The 26,007-nt window shown below is 37.2% G+C and overlaps 1 protein-coding gene across 6 annotated transcripts in view; it reads left to right on the forward strand.

The window, feature by feature from the left end:
* Positions 1–26,007, forward strand: part of TRAK2 (trafficking kinesin protein 2) — a 70,177-nt gene that overhangs the window by 28,798 nt on the left and 15,372 nt on the right. For 2 of the 6 annotated variants that reach the window (XM_065930822.1, XM_065930826.1), the window contains exons 2-9: positions 3,866–4,153; positions 10,191–10,385; positions 20,202–20,278; positions 21,874–21,990; positions 23,193–23,402; positions 24,046–24,124; positions 25,062–25,192; positions 25,625–25,699. In XM_065930822.1, the coding sequence (XP_065786894.1) occupies positions 4,063–4,153; positions 10,191–10,385; positions 20,202–20,278; positions 21,874–21,990; positions 23,193–23,402; positions 24,046–24,124; positions 25,062–25,192; positions 25,625–25,699 (975 nt within the window). In that variant the 5' untranslated portion in view covers positions 3,866–4,062. Of the gene's footprint in view, positions 1–801; positions 952–3,583; positions 3,643–3,865; positions 4,154–10,190; positions 10,386–20,201; positions 20,279–21,873; positions 21,991–23,192; positions 23,403–24,045; positions 24,125–25,061; positions 25,193–25,624; positions 25,700–26,007 lie in introns of all 6 variants that reach the window. The other 4 variants (XM_065930824.1, XM_065930823.1, XM_065930825.1 and 1 more) reach the window with 4 other exon arrangements.

Genomic DNA, 26,007 nt, shown 5'->3' on the forward strand with positions numbered 1-26,007 from the left:
TGCCTATATCTTAGCATACTCTGAGTATATCCATTGTATAAATTCTTAATGGTAAAATTGTTAAATTATGGTGTATATGCATTGAAAAGTGTAGTAGGCATTGCTGAATAACCTTTCTGAAAGCTTGTATCAGTTTGCACTTTTATCAACGGTATGAGTACCACTTTCTCCATATCCCCTCCAACAACAAACACAATGCTTATTGATCTAATGGATGAAAAATATTTTCTTTACATTTTAATTTATTTTAATTATAAGTAAGGTTGAGCATCTTTTATATCAGTAATTTTCAACTGGGAGCAATTTACCCCTGTGCCCAGGGGATATTTGATACTGTCTGGAATTGGGGGGAGGGGGCTGTTAAAACTGGAAACAGGTCTGGGAAGAGGATTCTCCTGGCATGCAGCTAAACATCCTACAATGCACACTGCTAAACATCCTACAGTGCATGCAACGAAGTATTATCCAGCCCTAAATAGCAGTAGCACCAAGGTTGAGAAACTCTGCTTAATATTATTCCATTTCTTCTTCTTTTTTGATTTGTTTTTGTTTTTTCATTTATTTTTATTAGTTGGAGGCTAATTACTTTACAGTATTGAAGTGGGTCTTGTCATATATTGACATGAATCAGCCATGGGTGTACATGTATTCCCCATCCCAATCCCCCCTCCCACCTCACTCTCCACCCGATTCCTCTGGGTCTTCCCAGTGCACCAGGCCCGAGCACTTGTCTCATGCATCCAACATGGGCTGGTGATCTGTTTCACTATAGATAATATACATGTTTCTTTTTTTTTTAAGCCATATGGAGATTTTATTCATGCAAATAGAAGTCTGGTTTTCTCCTAACTTCCCACAAGGCACTCATTACCTTCAGTAGGACTTACAGAAGAACCCTCTCTCACTAAAAGTCATCCCTTGATTTGGCTTTTATTTATTTTTTTCATGTAAGTAATTTTTTTTTTCATTTATTTTTATTAGTTGTGTAAGACTCAAACGTCAGGTCTCTGTTCCGGAGAGAAGCTCCCGCGATTCAGTAATCCAGTCCAGCAGATGCAATATGCAAGAGGCTTTATTGTCGGTTTGCACAAGCCGGGCAACTCTAGTCTCCTCGGAGGCAGAGTCGCGCCGTATAGCAGTGTAAGCTGACTTTTATGGGCAGAAGCCACATTGTTAGCACATCCAGTACAGTGAATGAGTAACATAATGTGTATCATATGGGGGTATCTTATCTGTGAGTACATGTGCTTGACGTCAGTTGGTTCCGGAAAACCGCAGGCTTGTTTGTGCAGTTATTGGGAAACCTATAGACGTTCCGCTTACATTTCTCTATCCTTATTTTGCAAACGGAAAATTTTGCGCAAGTGGAAAATTTACACAGGCCAGGGAATTTCATGGTGTTTTTCAGATTCTTTCAGTTGGAGGCTAATTACTTTACAATATTGTAGTGGTTTTTGTCATACATTGACTTGAATTAGCCATGGATTTACATGTATTCCCCATCCCAATCCCCCCTCCCACCTCCCTCTCTACCTGCTCCCTATGGGTCTTCCCAGTGCACCAGGCCCGATCTCTTGTCTCATGCATCCAACCTGGGCTGGTGATCTGTTTCACCCTAGATAATATACATGTTCCGATGCTGTTCTCTTGAAACAGACCACCCTCGCCTTCTCCCACAGAGTTCAAAAGTCTATTCTGTACATCTGTCTCTTTTTCTGTTTTGCATATAGGGTTATCATTACCATGTTTCTAAATTCCATATATATGTATTAGTATACTGTAATGTTCTTTATCTTTCTGGCTTACTTCACTCTTTATAATGGGCTCCAGTTTCATCCATCTCATTAGAAATGATTCAAATGAATTCTTTTTAATGGCTGAGTACATGGTGTATATGTACCACAGCTTCCTTATCCATTCGTCTGCTGATGGGCATCTAGGTTGTTTCCATGTCCTGGCTATTATAAACAGTGCTGTGATGAACATTGGGGTGCACGTGTCTCTTTCAGATCTGGTTTCCTCAGTGTGTATGCCCAGGAGTGGTATTGCTGGGTCATATGGCAGTTCTATTTCCAGTTTTCTAAGAAATCTCCACACTGTTCTCCATAGTGGCTGTACTAGTTTGCATTCCCACCAACAGTGTAAGAGGGTTCCCTTTTCTCCACACCCTCTCCAGCATTTATTGCTTGTAGACTTTTGGATAGCAGCCATCCTGACTGGCGTGTAATGGTACCTCATTGTGGTTTTGATTTGCATTTCTCTAATAATGAGTGATGTTGAGCATCTTTTCATGTGTTTGTTAGCCATCTGTATGTCTTCTTTGGAGAAATGCCTGTTTAGTTCTTTGGCCCATTTTTTGATTGGGTCATTTATTTTTCTGGAATTGAGCGTCAGGAGTTGCTTGTATATTTTTGAGATTAATCCTTTGTTGCTTCATTTGCTATTATTTTCTCCCAATCTGAGGGCTGTCTTTTCACCTTACTTATAGTTTCCTTTGTTTTGCAAAAGCTTTTAAGTTTCATTAGGTCCCATTTGTTTATTTTTGCTTTTATTTCCAGTATTCTGGGAGGTGGGTCATAGAGGATCCTGCTGTGATTCATGTCGGAGAGTGTTTTGCCTATGTTCTCCTCTAGGAGTTTTATAGTTTCTGTTCTTACATTTAGATCTTTAATTCTTGAGTTATTGTTTGCTTTAGAATTTATAGTATACATTTTTGGAGTTAAACTTTGAGTAGGGCAGAAGAAGAGACGCAGAAGTACAGAACAGACTTTTGAACTCTGTGGGAGAAGGGGAGGGTGGGATGTTTCGAAGGAACAGCATGTATATTATCAGTGGTGAAACAGACCACCAGCCCAGGTGGGAGGCATGAGTCAAGTGCTCGGGCCTGTTGGGCTGGGAAGATCCAGAGGAATCGGGTGGAGAGGGAGGTGGGATGGGAGACCGGGATGGGGAATTCGTGTAACTCTATGGCTGATTCACATCAATGTATGACAAAACCCACTGAAAAATAAAAAAAAATAAAAAAAAAAAAAAACTTTGAGTAGTATTTTACTATTTCCTCTATGGTATGAACACCTTGCTATAGTAAATTTCCATTTTTCTCTTCCTGGCCTTTGTGCTATTGTTTTAATACATTTTACTTCTATATATGTTATAGACCCCCACCATATATTATTATTATTTTACTTTAAATAGTAGATTACATTTTTTAAACAGCTTTAATGAATTTTAATACATTCTATGTGTATGCGTGCTCAGTCAGGTCTGACATTTTTGACCCCGTGGACTGTAACCCACCAGGCTCCTCTGTCCATGGCATTCTCCAGGCAAGAATACTGGAGTGGGTTACCATTTCCTTTTCCAGGGGATCTTCCAAACCCAGGGATTGAACCCATGTCTCTGGTGTCTCCTGCATTGGCAGGCAGATTCTTTACCACTGGTGCCTCCTGGGAAGCCCTATAATTTGCATTAGATTGCACATATTTCAAATATACAATTTGATAAGTTTTGACATGTATATACTTGTGAAACCATCACCATCAAAATAATGAGCGTATTTATCATCCTCTAAACTTTTCTCCAGTCCCTTGGTAATCCCTCCCCAGCCCCAGGCAACCAGTGATCTGCTGTCTGTCACTGTAGGTAAGTTTACATTTTTTTTGATTTTATGTAAATGGAATCACAAATTATGTACCTTTTTTGTCTGGTGTCTTTCATCCAGCATAATTATTTTGAGATTTATCCACGTGGTGTGTGTATCATTAGGAAAACATTCTTAAAGACATGTATTCCAGGTAATTGAATTGCTGTTATTAACAAGCACGCTGAATTCTAAAGTCACTTGGTGATGTGTTCTTTGTTTTAGGTCATGACCATCCAAGGTGTGATAATCACATGAGAGCACTCTGCTCCTGATGTCATTTGTCTCATCATACAAAAATCTATTTAAAAGTAAACATCCCTTTGACCAGAACCTTTCTTTATTCAATGGCTTGATGGATTTCCTTTACTCTGATTCAAACCAAAGCTATCCTTCTCAACCAAAACAAAAAAGGATCTTGCATGAGTCAATCCCAGGATGCCACTTTTACAGCACCGATGGGTGAAGAAAACCTCATGAATATCAATCACAGAGACTCAGAGAGCATCACTGGTGAGTCCAGTTTAATAAATGAAGTGCTCTTGCCTACAGGACAAAATGCATTTAAGACCCACCATGATGAAACTCAGCCTCTCTCTCCAGCCTCGTCTTCTGAGAGATCTCTGAATTAATCTCTCTGTACTCAGGTCTCCTATCACAGTGGTCCCCAGCCTTTTTGGTCCACAACTGGTTTCATGGAAGACAGTTTTTCCACGGATTGGGGCAGGTGTAGGGGGTGGTTTCTGGATGATTCAAGCATGTTACATTTATTGTGCACTTTATTTCTATGAATATTATATCAGCTCCTCCTCAGATCTTCAGGCATTAGATCCCAGAGGTTGGGGATCCCTCTTACTGCATTATCAAAATCTGCCTTGGGTGTTGATCCTTGTCTATGTCTGACTCCCTATATCTGTGAGCCCTGATCAGTAGAAACTGCGTCATACTTATCTTCCTTGTCTTATCTTCCTATTCCCATCTTCCTATCTCCGAAAAGACAGAGTTGCTACCTATACCCTGCAGTCACTTAACAACAGTATCTGGCACATAAGGCTCTCAGGACATATAAGTTTGCAAAACAGGTACAACCCCGTAAGTCCTCATCTGCAAGACTAAATTTTAAAAACTCTGTATACCCAATTTTTTTCCTAAACTTTGTTTCTAAAATACTGGTCCACAAAACCTGACCTGTCCAGTTATTTCTAGATTTATCCCACTTTGTTTGAATGTTTGCTGAAAAATGTATTAATGTGTTTAAATATGGGATACTGCTACAAAACCAGTTGGAGGTGTTATATAACATACAGTAAATGCACAGGACTGCTTTTCTAAAACTCCATAAAATTCTGAAACGCATCTAAATCTGTAGGGGTTTTTTTCCTGCTATTTATTCACCAGTACTGAGATATGTGTATTAAGATGCACCCATTTTAAGTGTAGAGTTTGGTTTTGACAAATATGTACACTCATGTAACCACCAGTATAAATCAAGTTGTAAGATATTTTTATTATCCCCCCAAAGTTCCCTCATATCCAGATCTCTCCAACCCTCAACTGCTAACTCCAGTCAATGTGCTTTTTGTTACTATGGTAACAGAAAAAATTTGCTTGTTTTGGAAGGTCATATAAATTAATCTGTCTTTTGTGTCTGGATTTTTTATGCAGCAAAGTGCTTTTGAGATTTATCAACATTGTGGTATGTGTCAGCAGTTCATTTGTTTTTATTGCCAAGTTACAACTACTCAACTCTGCTGTTACAGCAATAAAGATGTCATAGATGATCCATAAAGGAACATATATAATTGTTTCAATAAAACTTAATTTATAAAGCCAAGCAGAGGCAGTAGGCTAAAGTTGGCCTCTGGGCCACAGTTTCCTGACCTCTTCACAACAACATAACACTTGGTAACATCAGTGTTTTTGTTTTGACCATTCTAGTGGGCGTGTATCTGGTATCTCTGTGTGATTTCAGTTTCTTTTTCCCTGAAGACTAATGATTTTCAGTCTCTTCTTGTGCTTATCAGCTCTTTCTAGATACTTGGAGTTTTCTGTTTAAATCATTTGCTCATTTTTATATTTGTCCTACTATTGAATTATAAATGTTCTTTATATATTCTATGTAAATTCTTTGTTAGGTAAAGGGGTACAATTATTTTCTTCCAGACTGTGATTTGCCTTTTCATCTACTTAATGGTGTCCTTTGAAGAGCAAAAGTTTAAAATTTTGGTGGAGCCCAGTTTATCAAGTTTTGCTTTTATAGTTCATATTTTTTGTGTCATTTCTAAGAAATCTTTGCATAGTTTAGAATCACAAAGATATCTCTTCAGTTTACCTTTAAGAGTTTTACAGCTTTTGCTTTTACGTTTAGGTCACCTGTCCATTTTACAATTAATTTTGAAGATGTGATCAAGTTAGGGTCCAGATTTTTTCCCCAATTAAATATTTAATTGTTCCTGCACCATTTGTTGAAAGCATTATCTTTTATGCTGTCGAATTACTTTGGTAATTTCATTGAAAACTCATTTGATTTTTATATGTGTGGGTCTATTTTTGAACTCTCCATTCCGTGTCTTTAATCCCTAAGTCTATCTTTACATAAATACTACAATGTTTTGATTACTATAACTCTATAGTAAACCATTTTATTATTATTTTTAATTTGTTTCTTTTCTTTCTTTTTACTTAAACTTTTATACAAATGATCCAATGCTAATTGTTATTTTTTGGAATTTAAGAAGTTATTAACAACTGAAAAGACAACACAGTGTTAGTACAATCTGGATTTTAAAAGCATTAATTTGGATTGCTCCTGTACAGAAGTCTATAGTAAATTTTGAAATCAGGTAGTATACATTTTCTAACTTTGCTCTTCTTTTTAAAAACTTATTTTGGCCATTCTTGACCTCTCACATTTCTATATAAATTTTTAAAACCAGTTTGTCAGTTTCAGCCAAAAAAGAGTGATGGAATTTTGAATGGAATGATACAAACCTGATAAAGAATTGACATCTTAAGACTGTTAAGTCATCTAATCCTCCATTTATTTAGGCCTTCTTTAATTTCTCTAAATAGTACTTGCAATTTTTGTTATACAGGTCTTGCACATACTTTATTAAATTTAATCCTACATTGTTGTTTTTTTCCTGCTACTATAAATAGCATCGTTTATTCAATTTTATTTTCCAGGTGTTATTACTAGTATGTAGAAATGAAATTTATGTATTGACTTTGTATTCTGCAACTTTGCTTAACTTAGTTTTATTAACTTTGTCTACATAAGTCACTGGTGCTCTGGGTTTTTTCCCTAGTCTTTTTTCATTTGAGATAGTTACCATTGCTGTACCTTCAAGTCTACTTTTCTTTTCTTCTGGAGCGTGTCTAATATGTTAATGTTATCCAGTGAATTTTTAATTTAGGTATTGTACTCTAGTTCTGGGCGGCTTCCCTGGTGGCTCAGACCGTAAAGCATATGCCTACAATGCGGGACACCCGGGTTCAATCCCTGGGTTGGGAAGATCTCCTGGAGAAGGAAATGGCAACCTACTCCAGTATTCTTGCCTGGAAAATCCCATGGACGGAGGAACCTGGTAGGCTACATGGGGTGGCAGAGTCGGACACGACTGAGTGACTTCACTTTCTTTCACTCTAGTTCTATTTGAATTTTAGAAGTATAAGTATACTTTTTGTTTCTCTTTTCATCAAATTTAGGTTTTCCTCTTAAATCTTTGAGCATATTTATAATGGCTTTTTAAAAATTTCTCTTTACTAATTTTATCATTTTTGTCATTATTGGGCTTGTTTCTGTTGATTTATTTTCCAACTGGTAATGGGTTACAAATTGCTCATTCTTTGCATTTCTAGTAACTTGTTATCAAATATTTTGAATGTTACATTGATGTTTGAATTTTGTTGTCTTATTTGGAAAACTTATTTTGGCAGGTCCTTAAATTACTTGCTGGTAAGGTCAGTTCTTTTGAGTCTTGTTTTTAATCTTTGCTATCTGAGTTTGTAGATCACAAGACCATATTCCATTATGCTTTATTCTAGCATTAATTTAGTTCTACTAGTAGCAGGCACAACCCTTCTAGGATCTTTTTATTGTCTCAACTTTTCATTTTCTTGGACTCCAGAATCACTGTGGATAGTGACTGCAGTCATGAAATTAAAAGATGCTTGCTCCTTGGAAGAAAAGGTATAGCAAACATAGGCAGCATATTTAAAAAGCAGAGGAATTACTTTGCTGACAAAGGTCTATTTATTCAAAGCTATGGTTTTTCCAGTAGTCATGTGTGGATGTGAGAGTTGGACCATAAAGAAGGCTGGGCACTGAAGAATTGATGCTTTTGGACTGTGGTGTTGGAGAAGACTCTGAAGAGTTCCTTGGACTGCAAGGAGATCCAACCAGTCCATCCTAAAGGAAATCATTCCTGAATATTCATTGGAAGACTGATGCTGAAGTGCCAATTCTTTGGCCACCTGATGTGAAGAGCTGACTCATTGGAAAAGACCCTGATGCTTGGAAAGACTGAAGGTGGGGGGAGAAGGGGACGACAAAGGATGAGATGGTTGGATGGCATCATCAGCTCAAAGGACATGACTTTGAGCCAACTCCGGGAGATGGTGAAGGACAGGGAAGCCTGGCATGCTGCAGTCCATGGGGTTGCAAAGAGTTGGACATGATTGAGCGACTGAACAACAACACTGTTCATTAGGTTTTTACACTCTGGCTAGATGAAATTCAAGCCTTTCTTAGCTTTGCATAGGAGAGTAACATAAGAAAGATATAAAGATGTGGAGGAAAATATGAATGTAATGAGAACAGATCACTTTGAGGCCATATTCAAGAGAAACAAGAGGAGACCTTCCTTGAGTCTAAATGGGGCAGTGTAGCTAGAAAGAAGTGAACACAAGAAAAGAACATTTGGAGGATAAAAATATTAGGACTAGACAATTAGAAAATCACTGAATAGTACATTATCAGAAATAGGGAAGCAAATAGGAGGCACTAGTCTGAAGGATATTATTCGAATCTACTAAACCTTGAGTGTATACTCATTTTGGAAGTAGGCAACTGGTAATCGTGAATTTTCACAGAATTTCATTAATGCTTATTAAAAGAAAATTTGTAGGGAATAGTAGTTATTTAATGGATATTAATTTTGCTCATCATTTGCATTATACCCTTGAGTGTCTCAGAGTTTGTTTTCAGCTCTGCATGTATTGATAGTCAACTTCTCTTCCTGCACATATTGTAACAATAATAATATGTATGTCATATATTCATGGCAGGAAAAATTTGAATAGTCACATATAATTCATAGTAATATTATTTGGATGTATTTTTGGAGTTCTTATTTAAGCGATCTGCTAAGGGTTGAAAGGAGCTTCTTCAGACCCACATTTAAGGTTTTAAATGTACCTCATATCTGTGATTATGTACCTCATGTTTTGGTTATGAAGCTACTGCTTGTCTTTCTATATGGAGAGGATTTTCTAATATGGTCAGCCCCCTCATATTTGATTAATGTCAACCTCCTCATTTTTGAATTAAGGTCAAGTAGTTGAAATTTACTTTTTTAAGGTACATTTTCTTAAAATAAACTTCGTTGTTCTTTGCCAGAGTTAGAACATGTTTCTCTGTGCCACCCACAAAGGAAATACCCAATGTCTTTAAAAGATGAGAGGGTTGAGATGACATCCTGTATTTTCTGTATTTTAAGCCCTAGTATTTTAAGCATATTAAAAAAGGGTAACCTTTTTTTTGTAAACTGCTAAATATGGAAGGTGTTAAATGATGAGCAGCATTTGGAATAAGAAGCCAGGAGCAAACACATGAAGATAGAGAAGCCCAAGAGAAGTGTATAGAGGGACAGTTAGAGGTGTACAGGTGAGAGTTGTGATGTAAAAGATATTCAAGACTTTAAGTGTATCACATCTTTAAAGCAGAAGTGATTGTGTACTTATTCTAGTACCAGTGTAGGACACTGTGCTGGAATGTTAACATTACTGTTTAACATTTAACCAGTAAATATTGATTTTTTTATACCTAGCTTCTGGGAGAATATAGTAAAATGTAACTTTTCCATATTTTGAAGAATCCTCCACAGAGGTCAAATTCTATTATTGAAGAACATATCGTTTTATTCCTTTCGAACTCTATTTTCTGCTGGTTGTCTTGTTGCCTCTTTTCCCTCAAGCGTATGAGTTATTTGAGATCACATGTCTTTTAAGCAGCACTAAATAGATTGATAAGGAGGAAATAATAAAATCTAAACTTAAAGACGTAGTTATGTCCCCTAAGCAATATATTTTAAATAGAGTATAATTAAAAGTCATGGTATTGTTTCTATTGCGGAAGTTCTTATATTAAAGAAACCTAGAGAAAGACCACCTGGAATTCCAGGACACAGCGATAAAAATCATTGGCGACATGATCTTGACTAATGTTTCCTGATTGTCTTACTTTCACAGAACTAATTTCACTGATTTTTCTCTGTAGCCTAGTAAATTGGAATATACTGGATTCATTTACATGGAATCTTCTCCTCAGATGTCTGCTCCAATGAAGATGTCCCTGAAGTTGAGCTTGTGAGCCTGCTAGAAGAACAGCTGCCCCAGTATAAGCTCAGGGTGGACTCTCTCTTTCTTTATGAAAATCAAGATTGGACTCAGTCCCCACACCAGCAGCAACATGCATCTGACACCCTCTCTCCAGTACTTGCTGAAGAGACTTTCCGTTATATGAGTGAGTATTTGCATTTATCCGTTGAACTAAAGATCATGAGTATCTTGTTGACTTTTACAATTTTTGGCATCCCTAAATGTTGTTTAGTTTGTACCTACTTTTAACTCAAACTGCTTTAACAACATGAAGAGATGACTCTAATTGTGTTGTGTCTGAATGCAGAAAGTTTATCGTTTTTAAGAATCTGAGTGTCCATGGTTGTGAGCATACCCAGAGGTTTCCAATTCTCTCCTCTTTTCCTTCATACTTTCCTCAAACTGAGTAGAAAGGGAAACATTTTTTTAAAAAGTAGTGAACGTGTTTAAATTTTTAATATCCCTTTATATTTGTTATCTTAATATAATATTTAGTCCGTTAAACTGACATAGTCACAGGAACTTGTCAAGTCATTAACAAACATAGTTCTTGGATACGTAAGTAGTTTTAATAATGCCAAGGAGAAATACATGCACACTATATAGTCATCTTCATTATTTACATAAGGATTCAGAGAGAATATTTCAGTGAGAAACTAAGTCAGATATGTCCTAAATATAGATCTGTTTTATCCCACACCCTTAAAAAATGACAAAATTAAATAGAACTCTATATTTTAAAGTTTAGAGTGATCTTTTTTGTTGTTGTTTTTTACCTTATTCCAAAAATCTGCGTTCAGGCTGAGCTTTCCTTTTTTTAATGTGTTCACTATAAAGATGTTGTATGCATAATAGCTATTAGAATACATAGTAAGTCTCTGAATTCAATATTGATATATTTATAAAACTATTTTCATTTGAATTAGATGTGAGATTGCATCAGCTCTTAGATATTTGCCCAGTGAGTGTTTCCATGTTTTAAAGATTCTAGCTGGAGAATGATTGTTGTGAAATCCTCATTTTCATAGTAATCATTAACTTTTAATGGTACTTTCCTACAACCAGGTTACTTACTGCTCAGAAAAAGAATTGTAAAGTTTGTTTAAACTTGAATTAGGAACTCAAACAAAACTGTTTCTGTACAGTTTATTCTATTAAGTAGCTGAATATTAAATTAGTGTTCTTAAGGTTTGCTTAACTTTTTAGTTTGAGAAATTACTTACTTGAGATTTCTGGAAAATGATTTTTAAAAGGCACCTTTTTAGATTCCATTTTCCTTTGTTCCATGAGTTTTTAGATTTGTGAGAAAATTTCAAACTGAAATTTTGTCAGGATAAATTTAGTTTGTCTTATTTTCATAAAGTGGTACAGAAAGTGCACTTAGTTTACATGTTCTTTGTTCTGTACATCACTAGAGGGGGCAGAGAGGGGAGGCTAGCTAGAAAGGTGTTTTAGGTTATGATTTAATGGAGCTGCTGTTAGGATGAACTTTACATGAAAAGACTAGAAAATAAAAGGTAAACAGATTCTAAAATACTTGGTTTATAGATAAACAAGAGTGTATTTAAAACTAGAGGTTAATAGGATGTTACAAGATCCATACTTCCAGGATCTAGAAAACTGTCCTATTCCTTTCATCTAATGGTACTGTTTTCACTTCAACAATTTGAAAATTAAACTACATATGATTTACTAAGATCATGAAGCAAATAATTAGAATTATCATTGGTTCGCTAATACTTTTTCTGTGTCACTGCATGCTTAGTTGCTAAGTCATATCCGACTCTCTGCAATCCCATGGGCTGTAGCCCACCAGGCTTCTCTGTCTGTGGGATTTACCAGAGTAGGTTGCCGTTTTCTCCCTCAGGCGGTCTTCCCAACCCAGGAATTGAACCTGTGTTTCCTGCATCTCCTGCATTGGCAGGGAGATTCTTTTTAATCACTGAACCACCTGGAAAGCCCACTTTTTCTCTATATTGTACTTTAATTTCACTGTTATTTTAAAGTTATCAATTCTTTGGTTAACAGTCCACACAACTATAAATAGACTTCATTATGAATTTGTATCTTATGAATGTAAAAGATAAGTGATTTACTTTATTTAGCACATTGACCAGGGTCTTAAAAAGCATGATACAAACCATTCTCTCACCTTTTTCCACTGTTTTCTGTCCCCCTGAAATGTCAAGATTTTTTGGTTTTGAATATTTACTATGGACAGTGGCAAGCGATCCTAGGATTCAGCTCACTGGTTCTATTTCAGCCCCTTCATGTCCCTAGTTCCCTCACATGGCAGTAGACATGTGCTCACTAAAATGAATTATGACAACTAATAAAAGAGGTGCCAAGCAGAGGCACTTTTTTTCTTAGTTCACACAAAGAAGTTCAAAGTACCATAAGAAGAAAATGATGAAATTTGGAAGGAAACGGGCAGAAGTTTTGGGATAGGAACCTGTCTCACATGAATAAAAAGGATACTGGTTGTTCTCCAAAGCCCCTTCCAAACCAGAAAGAGATTGCTTTCATGTGTTTTAAAAGTAAACAGTGGATTGGTCCAGAAAAATAATTCCCTCCTAGTCCCTGCCATGGGCTTCCCTGGTGGCTGAGTGGTAAAGAATCCATGTGCAATGCAGGAAACACAGGAGATGCAGGTTGGATCCTTTGGTTGGGAATATCCCCTAGAGTAGGACATGGCAACTCACTCCAGTATTCATGCCTGAAGAACCCATGGACAGAGAGGCCTGGTGGGCTACAGTCCATGGGGTAACAAGCAGTCGGACATGATTGCAGCGACGGAGCACACAGGCAGTGCCTGCCATACACACACAGTTTAAGATACTCAAAGAATGTGTTTTGCTTGCAGGGTTTTCTGATTTTATTAAGAGAGTCCCACAGTGACATGTGGGACAAGCAGTGCAATCAATCAGTCACACCGTGACAGAAAGTACCATTTGTTCATGTGAAGGCTCAAAGTAGAAACCTAATCTGCTTTTCAGGGTACTTTTTATTTGGGAATAAAAGATCACCTTACCACTTCCTAATGCATAAGGAAAGGGGGGTGGTTATATAAGTTTATTTAAGGCATCAACATCACTTGGTACTTGTTAAAAACACAGATCCTGTGTCCCCATCCCAGATCTACTGATTCAGAAACTCTGGGGGCGCAGCCTACTCTGTTTAAATTAAATAAGACCTCCTGCTGGTGCTGATGCACACAGATTAGAGAACCAGTGATCTGAAGGAGTGTCACCAACACCGGCCACTTCACAGTGACGTTAATTGGAGAAGCTGAGAAACTAGGGAGGGTGCAGAATTTTGCAGAGAAGTACAGTTTTAGAGATTATTACTTCTGGTTGGTAGTTATACTTTTCCTCAAGCTCTGCCTTTGAAACCTTTACCCGCAGGAAGGAAATACAACAGGTAATTCTCAGGAAGCAATAACCATAAGTCTAGTTGTAGAGGTTAGCGGATTTATAATTCCTTTTGAGCAGTTCCATGTAAGAATTAAGTCATATGCTCTAAGACATCTATATGCATCTAAGACATCTAGAATGAGTTATCTTATCACTTATACATCATGTCCTATCTAGGTATTACTAGTGAGAAAATTGTCTCTCAAATCATTATCCATGAGGTTTAATTCTCTCCTGGAACCCCATTGAGACAGTCTGTCCTAGATGATACGTATAATCAGCCTCTTTTTTGTTCCATCTTGGTTCTTTTGAAGGCAGTTTTTTGTATTGCAGAAATGTTCTCTGTATTATAGTAGCAAAAAACACTTCTCTGGAGTTAAAACCTCAAAACCTGTCTGTAGTTATCAGGAGCTATTCCTGCTTTTACCCTGTCGCAGAGGAAGTGTTTGTGTTTCGTTTTGTTTTTTGTTTTTGTTTTTTCATGTGGAAGAATTGGAGAGTGATGAAAGATCAGATATCTTTTAAAAATCAAATAACTGTGGTAAAAGCTCTACACCTTGATAAAGGACATTTGAGAGAACTATTCAGGCACCATCTCATGTAAATAACAGGGATATCAAAATGGGTCAACGTTGGCATTTTCCATCCTGAAAATGATTGGGGGGAGTTGGTGTAAAATTATGTGTTATAAAGTAAGAATCAGTGAAGAAAAAGAATTAGTGAAGAAAAAGCATCTCCCCCATGTTTTTTCAGGAACATTAGATTCTCCAAATATTAAACAAAAATACTGGACACTACTTAACAACCTTCATAAACCAAAGCTGTTCTGTAAAAATGTTTATTGTCTCTCTAATGAATAATTCTTTCTTAGAGTTAGAAGGTTCATGTCTGGAAACAAGCACAAAGCATTGGTAATTTCCGCACCATTTCGCATTTTTATTTTAACCTCTGAGAACTGAAGGGAAAGTAGAATTTATAGGATTAATTGTAATAAAGTCAGTCTCTTTGGCCCTGCATTCCTGGTTACAGAATTAAAGTGAGGAATTAGTCTATTGCTTTGAAAGCATTTAATCACCATGCCTAAATGCCAAGAGAACACTTAAGAGCCTTGCCCTGAGTGCTTTTGGAATCATTCCAAACAGCCTATCTTTATCAGGAGGATTGTGTTAAGGAAGAGAAGACAGAACTGATTAGTCTGCAAAGAAGAATCCTTTGTGTTCCTTTATCAATTGAGCAACTCTATGCAGTTGAGGTAGCCCAGCCTTTGGGCTTGGTGGTCTACAGACTAAACAAACTGGAGAATTCTGGTTGCATTATCTTAACTTCTTTCTCATAATAAATACTTAAGCATTTGAAAATTCATTTTTCCTTTTCGGAGCCTTTGAAGAAGAGCTGCTATTTTTTTATTGCAAAGATAACATTTGTTCTTCATTGAAAATTAGCAAAAAACTGACAAGAGAACAACAAATCAACTATAATCCATACTCAGAGATAATCACTATTAACATTTTGATGTATATTCTTTCAGTCTCTCTTGTGTATAGATATGCATAGATATGCTAAGTGAAGTTGCTCAGTCGTTTCCAACTCTTTGAGGCCCCATGGACTGTAGCCTATCATGCTTCTCCGTCCATGGGATTTTTCAGTGCAGAATACTGGAGTGGGTTGCCATTTCCTTCTCCAGGAGATCTTCCCGACCCAGGGATTGAACCCGGGTCTCCCACATTGTAGGCAGGTGCTTTACCGTCTGAGCCACCAGGGAAGTTTATAGATATGAGTGCATGCTAAATCATTTCAATCATGTCTGACTCTGTGACCCCATGGGCTGTAGCCCGCCAGGCTCCTCTGTCCATGGGATTCTCCAGGCAAGAATACTGGAGTGAGTTGTCATGCCTTCCTCCGAGAAACCTTCCCAGTCCAGGGATTGAACCCATCTCTCTTAGGTCTCCTGGATTGGCAGGCAAATTCTTTCCCACTAGCACCACCTGGGAAGTTCATGTATAGATATACTCACACCTTAAAAATAAAATCAGGACCCATGTTGTTTTATAACTTGTGTTCACAGATGAGTACTCTAATATTTCATCAGATAAGAGCCTTTTGACCTTGGTGGTACTAAGGTAGAAATAGCAACATGGTGCAAAGACCCATCACTGAGAATGAGCAGACCCAGGTTTTTTCTTAGGACCTTGTGAGGTGGAAGCTGTTATCACCTCCTTATTATATCTTGGATTGTTTGCTTTGCCATCGTGGACATGTCACATAATTCCTCTCAGTAAGGCTCCTCATATAAGAAAATGAGATCATTAAACTAAATATCTTCTTAAGGTTCAGCTTGAAATTATCAGACTATGACAGATGGTTAGCATTTATAGCAAATATATTTTAGTTTCTCCTCACTAAAACATATTTTATTCCAGACATTTCTGTAATTACTGGGTCCTTCATTTTCAATCCCCTTTTATCGTGTGTGACTTGTGTCTCACAGTGTTTTATTACAGCCTTAATTTACGGGTTTTACTTCAAATTAAATTTTCCACTTCATCTTCAACTCTTGTTAGTCATATAATATAAGCCATGTCCTGCAGTATTTAAATTAGTTGTATGAAAACTGTCTTTAACTGAGTTTCCAGGATTCCTGGTTCTTTCTTTGAGTGTTAATCCTGGCTCAGTGGTTTTCATCCCTAGCTTCACATCAGAATATCTGGTGTGTTTTCCTTGCTACTTGTGCCCTGGGATCCCTCTAAATGAACTAAGTTAGAATCTGGAGTTGAGACTCACTGCACTGTGTTACATTTGTCTTTGCAAACATTCGCTAGTTTTTTGCAGTGTAGAGTGTGGTTATATTGACTTGATTTCCGCCCCCCCACCCCCGTATATTATTGACACAGGAAGTAGAAGAGACCACACACTGTATGTATCTGCCTCAATTTTTCATCTTTGTTCCTGAGCTATGCCACCAAGTTAAACTGTGAAGATTCCTTAGGCCCAAAAGCCTATTTCTTTTATCCCTGTGTGGGCCATTTTATCTACTTGTAAATAAAACTTCTTTTGGAATAAAAATGTTTCTAGTTTTGTTTCTGTTGCTGCTGTTGTTAGTTTTCTTCTTTTCAGTTTAAAACTTTTCCAGCAATCTCTTAATACTGACAACCCAGCACATTGTTTTACTTTTAACTAGAAGTAAGACTGTCATTAATAATTTGCTCTGGGTAATCCCTAGTTTCATTTTGAGCAGTGAAGCTGGGAAGAAAAATTAAAGGCTTAGATTAAAGTAAAACCTGTCTCTGGTATCTTTTGAGCAATCTTAAGTGTTAAGATGGGTCCAAGGAACTAAAGATAACTTAACTCATCGTTTGTGCTGCCAACTCAGTGCATTGTTTACAGAGAATTTTAAATCGGGGCTGTTTCATACATACCAGTTGTGTTTAAAGAGTATAGCTATGAATAGTTATGTAATACTTAGCAGTTTATTAAATACTACTTAGTAAATTATCATATTTGAACCTCCTAATGACCTTGTGAGATGCTATCACCTCCATATTATAAATATGAATCTGAATCTCAGAAGGGGTAAGTGACTTGTTCAAGCTCACTCAAATACATGAATTCAGCTTCTCTGCTTCAAACCTCTGCTTTTTCACATTTCACAGCAAGCAAATTATAAAATCAGTCTAAATCAAACACAAATTGGTTTCATTAATGCTCTCCAAAGTCAAAAGTTCCTCTCTTATTATGCATCATTGGCTTTAAAAGGTATTGCTTACTGTGCTTGTGGAATCATTTGGGTCCTATCTGTTCTTCTCTTTGGAGCTAAATTCAGTTCAGCTCAGTCGCTTAGTCATGTACGACTCTTTGCAACCCCATGAACCGCAGCACGCCAGGCCTGCCTGTCCATCACCAACTCCCAGAATCCACCCAAACCCATGTCAATTGAATCAGTGATGCCATCCAACCATCTCATCTTCTGTCGTCCCCTTCTCTTCCTGCCCTCAATCTTTCCCAGCATCAGGGTCTTTTCCAGTGAATCAGCTCTTCACATCAGGTGGCCAAAGTATTGGAGTTTCAGCTTCAACATCAGTCCTACCAATGAACACCCAGGACGGATCTCCTTTAGGATGAACTGGTTGGATCTCCGTGCAGTCCAAGGGGCTCTCAAGAGTCCTCTCCAACACCACAGTTCAAAAACATCAATTCTTCCGCACTCAGCTTTCTTTATAGTCCAACTCTCACATCCGTACATGATTGCTGGTAAAATCATAGCCTTGACTAGACGGACCTTTGTTGGCAAAGTAATGTCTCTGCTTTTTAATATGCTGTCTAGGTTGGTCATAACTTTCCTTCCAAAGAAAGGAGCAAGCGTCTTTTAATTTCATGACTGCAATCACCATCTGCAGTGATTTTGGAGCTCAGAAAAATAAAGTCAGCCACTGTTTCCACTGTTTCCCCATCTATCTGCCATGAAGTGATGGGACCAGATGCCATGATCTTAGTTTTCTGAATGTTGAGCTTGAAGCCAACTTTTTCACTCTCCTCTTTCACTTTCATCAAAAGGCTCTTTAGTTCTTCTTCACTTTCTGACATAAGGGTGGTGTCATCTGCATATCTAAGGTTACTGATATTTCTCCCAGCAATCTTGATTCCAGCTTGTGCTTCATCCAGCCCGGAGTTTCTCATGATGTACTCTACATATAAGTTAAATAAGGAGGGTGACAATATACAGCCTTGACGTACTCCTTTTCCTATTTGGAACCAGTCTGTTGTTCCCTGTCCACTTCTAACTGTTGCTTCCTGACCTGCATACACGTTTCTCAAGAGGCAGATCAGGTGGTCTGGTATTCTTGTCTTTTTCAGAATTTTCCACAGTTTATTGCGATCCACACAGTCAAAGGCTTTGGCATAGTCAATAAAGCAGAAATAGATGTTTTTCTGGAACTCTCTTGCTTTTTCGATGATCCAGCGGATGGTGGCAATTTGATCTCTGGTTCCTCTGCCTTTTCTAAAACCAGCTTGAACATCTGGAAGTTCACGGTTCACGTATTGCTGAAGCCTGGCTTGGAGAATTTTAAGCATTACCTTACTAGCGTGTGAGATGAGTGCAATTGTGCGGTAGTTTGAGCATTCTTTGGTATTGCCTTTCTTTGGGATTGGAATGAAAACTGACTTTTTCCAGTTCTGTGGCCACTGCTAAATTAGTCAAGTGCAATTACTGCATTTATGGAGTGTCAGAAATAATGGGTTTCAGTAATGCAAGGAATGTAACAGTATACAGTTCATTTTATAGCAAGGGCCTACCTATAATGAAGTTTATTATAAAGAAAAAGAATTTTAAAGCTAAAAGGGTTATGATTCACAATAAAACTACAAAAAGTCCTGCAAGTCCTATTCCTTAATTATTGATATTAGCTTACATGATAGCTGATCACAGATGTTCAAAATAGTCACAACAGAATTCTAATTAATTTCCTTTATACATTCAGTTCAGTTCAGTCACTCAGTCGTGTCCGACTCTGTGACCCCATGGACTGCAACACGCCAGGCTTCCCTGTCCATCACCAACTTCCAGAGCTTACTCAAACTCATGTCCATCGAGTCGGTGATGCCATCCAGCCATCTCATCCTCTGTCGTCCCCTCCTCCTCCCACCTTCAATCTTTCCCAGAATCAGGGTCTTTTCCCATGAGTCAGTTCTTTACATCAGGTGGCCAAAGTATTGGAGTTTCAGCTTCAGCATCAGCCCTTCCAATGAATATTCAGGACTGATTTCCTTTAGGATTGACTGGTTTGATTTCCTTGCAGTCCAAGGGACTCTCAAGAGTCTTCTCCAACACCACAGTTCAAAAGCATCAATTCTTCAGCGCTCAGCTTTCTTTATGGTCCAACTCTTACATTCATACATGAGTACTGGAAAAACCATAACTTTAACTCAACAGACCTTTGTCAGCAAAGTAATGTCTCTGCTTTTAAATATTCTGTCTAGGTTGGTCATAGCTTTTCTTCCAAGGAGCAAGTGTCTTTTAATTTCATGATTGCCATCACCATCTGCAGTGATTTTGGAGCCCAAGAAAATAAAGTCTATCACTGTTTCCATTGTTTCCCCATCTATTTGCTGAAGAGATGGGGCCAGATGCCATGATCTTAGTTTTTTAATAACTCCTCGCAAACTCACCCCTCAATAACTTTAGATTAGGGTATAAAATGATTGGTAGTTCAGTTAATTCTCTGGCCTACATCTTCTAACATGAGTGAGACAAAATTCCAGTCTTACCACAGAAAGAGAAGATAGTCAGGAGGTGACTACCCTGTGACCAGTTGATACTTTCTTAATTCATTGTATGATATACGTTTTGTTTGTAGTACATTGGTCTGTACTGACTGTCTAATGTGTGAAATATTTCTTTCCTTTTTCTTTTTTCACCTGTATTTTTATTCTAAATAACTTTTCGTAAAAGTCTGAGTTGTTTGTTTTGTTGTTATCTTTCAATTCTTATGAATATTTAAAACTTTGTGTTATTTCTATATCCTATAAACAAGTTGTTTTAACTATCTCAGTTCTAGGCACAGACAGGGTGGAACAGATGACCAGAACTTACAATGACATCGACATGGTTACACATCTCCTGGCAGAGGTAGGAATGTGTCCTTTTTCTCCAGTACAAAATGTGAATGTTGAAGATCATTTAGGAGCTATTAAATTTGCACATCAATGAAGAACGGTGATGTCTTTGCCCTAGGTTGTTCGTATAAGGTTATTACAGCTAGAACAACTGGCATACCAACTGGTATTCCAAAGTAGAATGGCTCCTGAATTTTATTTTTATAAAGTTGCACAGCACTTAATTTTTTATTGTTGTGTTATAATGATGCTGGCTGGCTTCACTGTCTTGGAAAAGCAATCTTTAAAAAAAATTATGTTTTTTGAAATAAATCCTTGCTGTCACTTACCCTGAAACAGAGCTCCCATTCAAGAAGCAGCTCATTTGCAAATAAACACCAACAGTTTGGAGCACCTTCCCTTTTCTACTTTCCTTCAGGCTATTATTTGAGCTCACTTTGTCCATGACATTTTTAGTATATGTGGTGTATCTCTTCCGAGTGGTGGTCTTAGAGATCTCTCCCTATGCTTCAAGTTCAGTTGATCTTATGGGAATTATCTTTCTTTTCGAAATACCCTTCTCCTCACATGTCCCCCTCACCCCTGGCAGCTCCCCAGAATGTTTTTGTGTATGCCACTTAGCCTATATTGAAAATGAAATAAGTGGGCCTTGAAAATTTAGAGAGAACCCATCTACCAGTTTTCATGTTACTATGGAACAAAAAGAAGCTTAATTTTATTTGCAGTGATTAATGTGAGCATAATCATATACCATAAGGCACTTATAGATGTTTTAATATATTGATAGTTTTCCATCCTACACAATACAAGCCTCACCCCCACCATATAGCGGGAATCCCTATGCCCTTGCTAAGTTATTACCATCTACCCAGATAGAGTAACTCTTGCCTTGGGCCTCCCTTCATCATTACCACCGATTCCTTCAGACTCCCTTCTTCTCTACACTCTGAGAAGAACCCTATAGCCTTGAAATGTCCAGTCTGTTATATCCCCTATTTTATTTCATATTGTGATTCTTATACCAGTTGACAATAGGGTTCTTGATTATGCTTTCTTCTGAGCCTCTGGCTCTGAATGCATACAAACTTTGCCTTGGTTTTCTTTTTTTTTTTGATACTGGAGTGCAGTTTATTGCACCGGCGGGCCCAAGGCAGAGTCTCCTCTTAGCCAAGGGCCCCGACCAGCATGCCTTGGTTTTCAGCATGCCTACTGTATCACTACCATGCTCAAAGACAAATGCATTCAACAAATATTTATTGAGTTTTTACTGTGTGTCAGGCCCTTTCCTCAATTTTAAAGACTATGTTAGTTTTCCAAGTTTCCAAAGTCATAAGTTTAAAGATAGAGTTGCTGTATCCTAATTAATAGGGTGATCAATAAATCTCACTTAATATTAAGAAATACTCCCTTGCATTTATAACTATGGTGGTCATCCATTTGACCACCTATTTTAAACACCATTTGTGTGTCAGGCCCTGTATTTGTTTGTATATCTGGGCATTAAAATGGGCCTTGATGCTTTCTAGGACATTGCTTTTAATGACTACAGGATTTCTAGACTACTACTTAATTTTGTTTGTACTCGAGATGTATTTGGTGTTTTAACAGAGGGATCGTGATCTGGAGCTAGCTGCTCGAATTGGACAAGCTCTCTTAAAGAGGAATCATGCCTTGTCTGAGCAGAATGAAACCCTGGAGGAGCAACTGGGACAAGCCTTTGATCAAGTATGTCTTGGATCAAGTATTTGCAGCATGAAACAGTTAGATTTGGGAAATGGAGAATTTACTTTCCTGGTGTCCCTGAAATGATGACAATAGGTAGACAGGTAATACCAGCACATGTTAACTGTTGGTATCCATTGAACTAACCAGTAGAGAAATGAAATGTTAATGTGCAGAGGAGTGCTCATGTGACTCTACCTTAGTCAATATAAAGTCTATATTGAGTACCCACAGTACTTGTGGCATCTTGTTTAGATTCTAATGGCTTCCCTGATAGCTCAGTCGGTAAAGAATCTGCCTGCTATGCAGTACACCCTGGTTCAATTCCTGGGTCAGGAAGATCCACTGGACAAGGGATAGGCTACCCATTCCAGTATTTTTGGACTTTCCTTGTGGCTCAACTCGTAAAGAATCCACCTGCAGTGCAAGAGGTCTGGGTTCAATCCCTGAGTTGGGAAGATCCCCTGTAGAAGGGAAAGGCTACCAACTCCAGTATTCTGCCCTGGAGAATTCCATGGACTGTATAGACCATTGGGTTGCAAATTCTAACATTTTATCCTTACTCCTTTGTGTAAACTCTTTGTATTTTCTTATCTTAATATTTTAAAATATACCCCAAAGTAATAGATATCAAAGAAAGTATCTTTGTTCAAAAACCCAAACAAGAAAAGGAAAAAAATTTTAATTTGTTTTCTAGTTTCATTTATATTTTATATAAACACATCGTGTTTAGTAACAGTCAAGCCTTTGAGTTTAAAGTACTAATTCCCCAGAATTAAAGTTGGGAAGTCATATAGAGTTACACAGCTTAAAAATACAAACCTTAGAATGAGAGTTTGAAGTAAGGCTCTATTCTGATATTTTGAAGTTTCTTCTGTTTTGTTTTGAATTGTGAATATGTCACCTTATGTGAAATTTCCTCCTATATCCCTATTATATTGAATATGGAAATTGGCTTTTCTTTTCACCTACTGTAGAAAAAACTGTATTCATTCTGTTAATGCTCTGAAATTATAGCTCAGGAAATATATGAGATTTTTGACTCTCTTTTTAGCCCTTATTACTTTAATCAATAGAACCTAGAAGCTGATTTTATGATTTTGTTTTATGGTGAGAAACAATTGCCCCATGAATTAGAAGCTATATTACTTGTAAATGATGTAAAATAAAGACTATTTTGTAAATCAAGCCCTTTTGATGTGCAGGTTAATCAACTGCAGCATGAGCTGTCCAAGAAAGATGAGTTGCTTCGAATTGTCTCCATTGCTTCTGAAGAGAGTGAAACTGATTCCAGCTGCTCTACACCTCTTCGCTTCAATGAGTCCTTTAGCTTATCTCAAGGTTTGCTGCAGTTGGACATGCTGCAGGAAAAGCTCAAGGAACTGGAAGAAGAGAATATGCTTCTTCGATCCAAGGCACAGTCAACTTATTTCTCACTCTCCTTTACCTTAAAGGCTATCAGGTTTAGGTCTAGGTAGTATTGGGGTGAAATATGGCATAACTAAGGACTTGCTATTGACATTCCAATGGGGGTGGGGTGGGTGGCAGCTAAGGCACAGGTGATTGATTACCTTCCACTGTTACTTAGAGCCCACTGAAAAATGAATAGCAAGCTGACAGGTGAAAGAGGGGAAACCGCAGCATAGAATATATATGTTGTGGAGTTTGCACAAATAGCTAAATCATTACAACCAAAGTAAGAACTGTATTGGAAAATGTTTCATGAGCTTATATAATGGGGGAGGGTCAGAGAATGGATCAAAGCAGTGCTACTTAAACAAGTGACATTTTAGTTGAGGCTGAGGATTAGCCTATCAGAGATATATGATGGGGAGCAGGGGCTGGGGGTGGAGATGTGCAAAGGCCCTGCGAGGAATAAGGGGGAGATGTTTGTCATGTCCTATTCCATAGTCTTTATTTTGTGATAGATAAAACTTTATGAGTTTTTGTTTTCCTTTGCAAGTATGATTATCTTAAGTGAGTATTAAAAGTTTTTTTTAGTTAATACTAGAAAATAATTAGAAGATATTATCACATACTGATTTTTTTCCCTTGAAGGCTTGTCACATAAAGACAGAAACTATTACCTATGAAGAGAAAGAACAGCAGCTTGTCAGTGATTGTGTTAAAGAACTTCGTAAGTATTAATGCGTTCTGTTTTATAGCCTCTGGGTAATTCTTTGGTAGGGTATCACTAACTCAGAAATTAGATCAATGATTTCAATAAAAGCATGTCAAGAAACAACTTAAATAGTTGCTGAAAATCTTGGTTTATAACATTGAGCCCACAACTCTAAATAAAGTTCCATTTGTATTTTTAAGAAATATCTTTGTCATCATTAAATAAAGACCTAGATTTCTGCCTGTTACAGCACATTAAAATGAAAGGAACCAAAACTCTTATATTGTTGGTGCAGAAATAATCCTGTAGAGAATATGATTGCTAAAGTCAGGAAACTGATTAGTAGCAAAACTAGAGCTTAAATGATGGTGTAAAATATAACATTCAGTGAGTATTTGTTAAATGCAAACTGTGTTTCTATAAAGGAATATATTTTGCTTTCATGTATTATTACATAAAATTTTAAAAAATCAATCAGTTGGAAAATGATCAGCTTTACTAGAGAAAAAGTTTGAATCTCTCTATAAATGTATAGCCTTTGTTATATTTGTTAAATTTGATTCTCATTTCTTTTGGGATCTTATTTATATCCCTGAAGATTACTCAAAGACATAACGTCTCGGCACTTGCAAACATGTATAATTCACCTATCTCTTTTCAGTCTTATCCTTCATAAAAAAAAAGACAGAGGCAAAATGTTTAGCTTGCTTGTCTTTATAAGTTCTCTCTTTTTGGCTTCAGTGCCTCTTATTAAATTCCCAGCATTCGTCTATTTCAGAAGAACCTTCAGTTTTCTCTGTTGGGTTTTTTGGGTTTATTACTTTAAATTTATGTTAAAGAAAAATCAATTCATGATAGCTCAGTGCTTGTTACAAAACAGGATTTGGCCCACAGGCCATAGTTTAATGTCCTATATTTATATTAATTTTTAAATTCCTATTTTGTTTGCCAGGTGAGACCAATGCTCAGATGTCCAGAATGACTGAAGAATTGTCTGGGAAGAGTGATGAACTTATTCGATACCAAGAAGAGATTTCCTCTCTCTTGTCTCAGATTGTAGATCTTCAGCACAAACTGAAAGAGGTAGGTTCATTCATTCACCAGACGTTTGTTAAGCAGTGGCCTGGTCCTTATGCACTCTGCTCAGTGCTCAGCAAAGTAAACACAGTCCCTGCCCTTCTGCAGTGCTGTAGTCTGTCTGACTGCTGTTTTAGTCTTCTGTCATGAAATATCATGAATAACTGCTTTCAAATCATTATTTCTTTCCAGTAAATGAAATTATCTTTTCCTCAGAAAGTTGTGATATGAACTACTGACTCGTGTTCTTTGTCCTTTAAACACCTTGATGGATTTTGTATTCTGCCCATTTTATTGCTATAGTTTGGCTTTTGAAAGGTTAGCTTTTGCTATTCCTCTGGACTATCCCCTGAAAAACATTCTCCAGATGTCTTAAAAAGAGAGTAACCTCTATTTTACGTGGGAAGGCTTCACATGTCTCTTTTAATGTGTTGTTAGCACGTGATTGAGAAGGAAGAACTGAGACTTCACCTCCAAGCTTCCAAAGATGCCCAAAGACAATTGACGATGGAGGTAATGAGATCTGCCTTTATCTTGTATAATATGGGAGAGAGGAATGAATAGTTTCTTTCTTCTTTGTGAATAAGAATGATTAAAGATGATTACCAAGTTTGAAATAACCACAGAAGATTAAAATGAAATTATGAGATCCATGAAATAAAGCTTTTTAAAAATTCTGTCTCTAAAACTAATAATAACATGACAACATCCTTCTTAGCAGGGAAACCTTGAGTTTATAAGATTTTTTAGGAATGTGTGACCCCTTTACAGGCCTCTGTTAACTAACCCAACAGTTTTTAAAATAAGGCAATCTCCATTTT

This window comes from Muntiacus reevesi, chromosome 3 (assembly GCF_963930625.1).
Source record: "Muntiacus reevesi chromosome 3, mMunRee1.1, whole genome shotgun sequence".
NCBI lineage: Eukaryota > Metazoa > Chordata > Mammalia > Artiodactyla > Cervidae > Muntiacus > Muntiacus reevesi.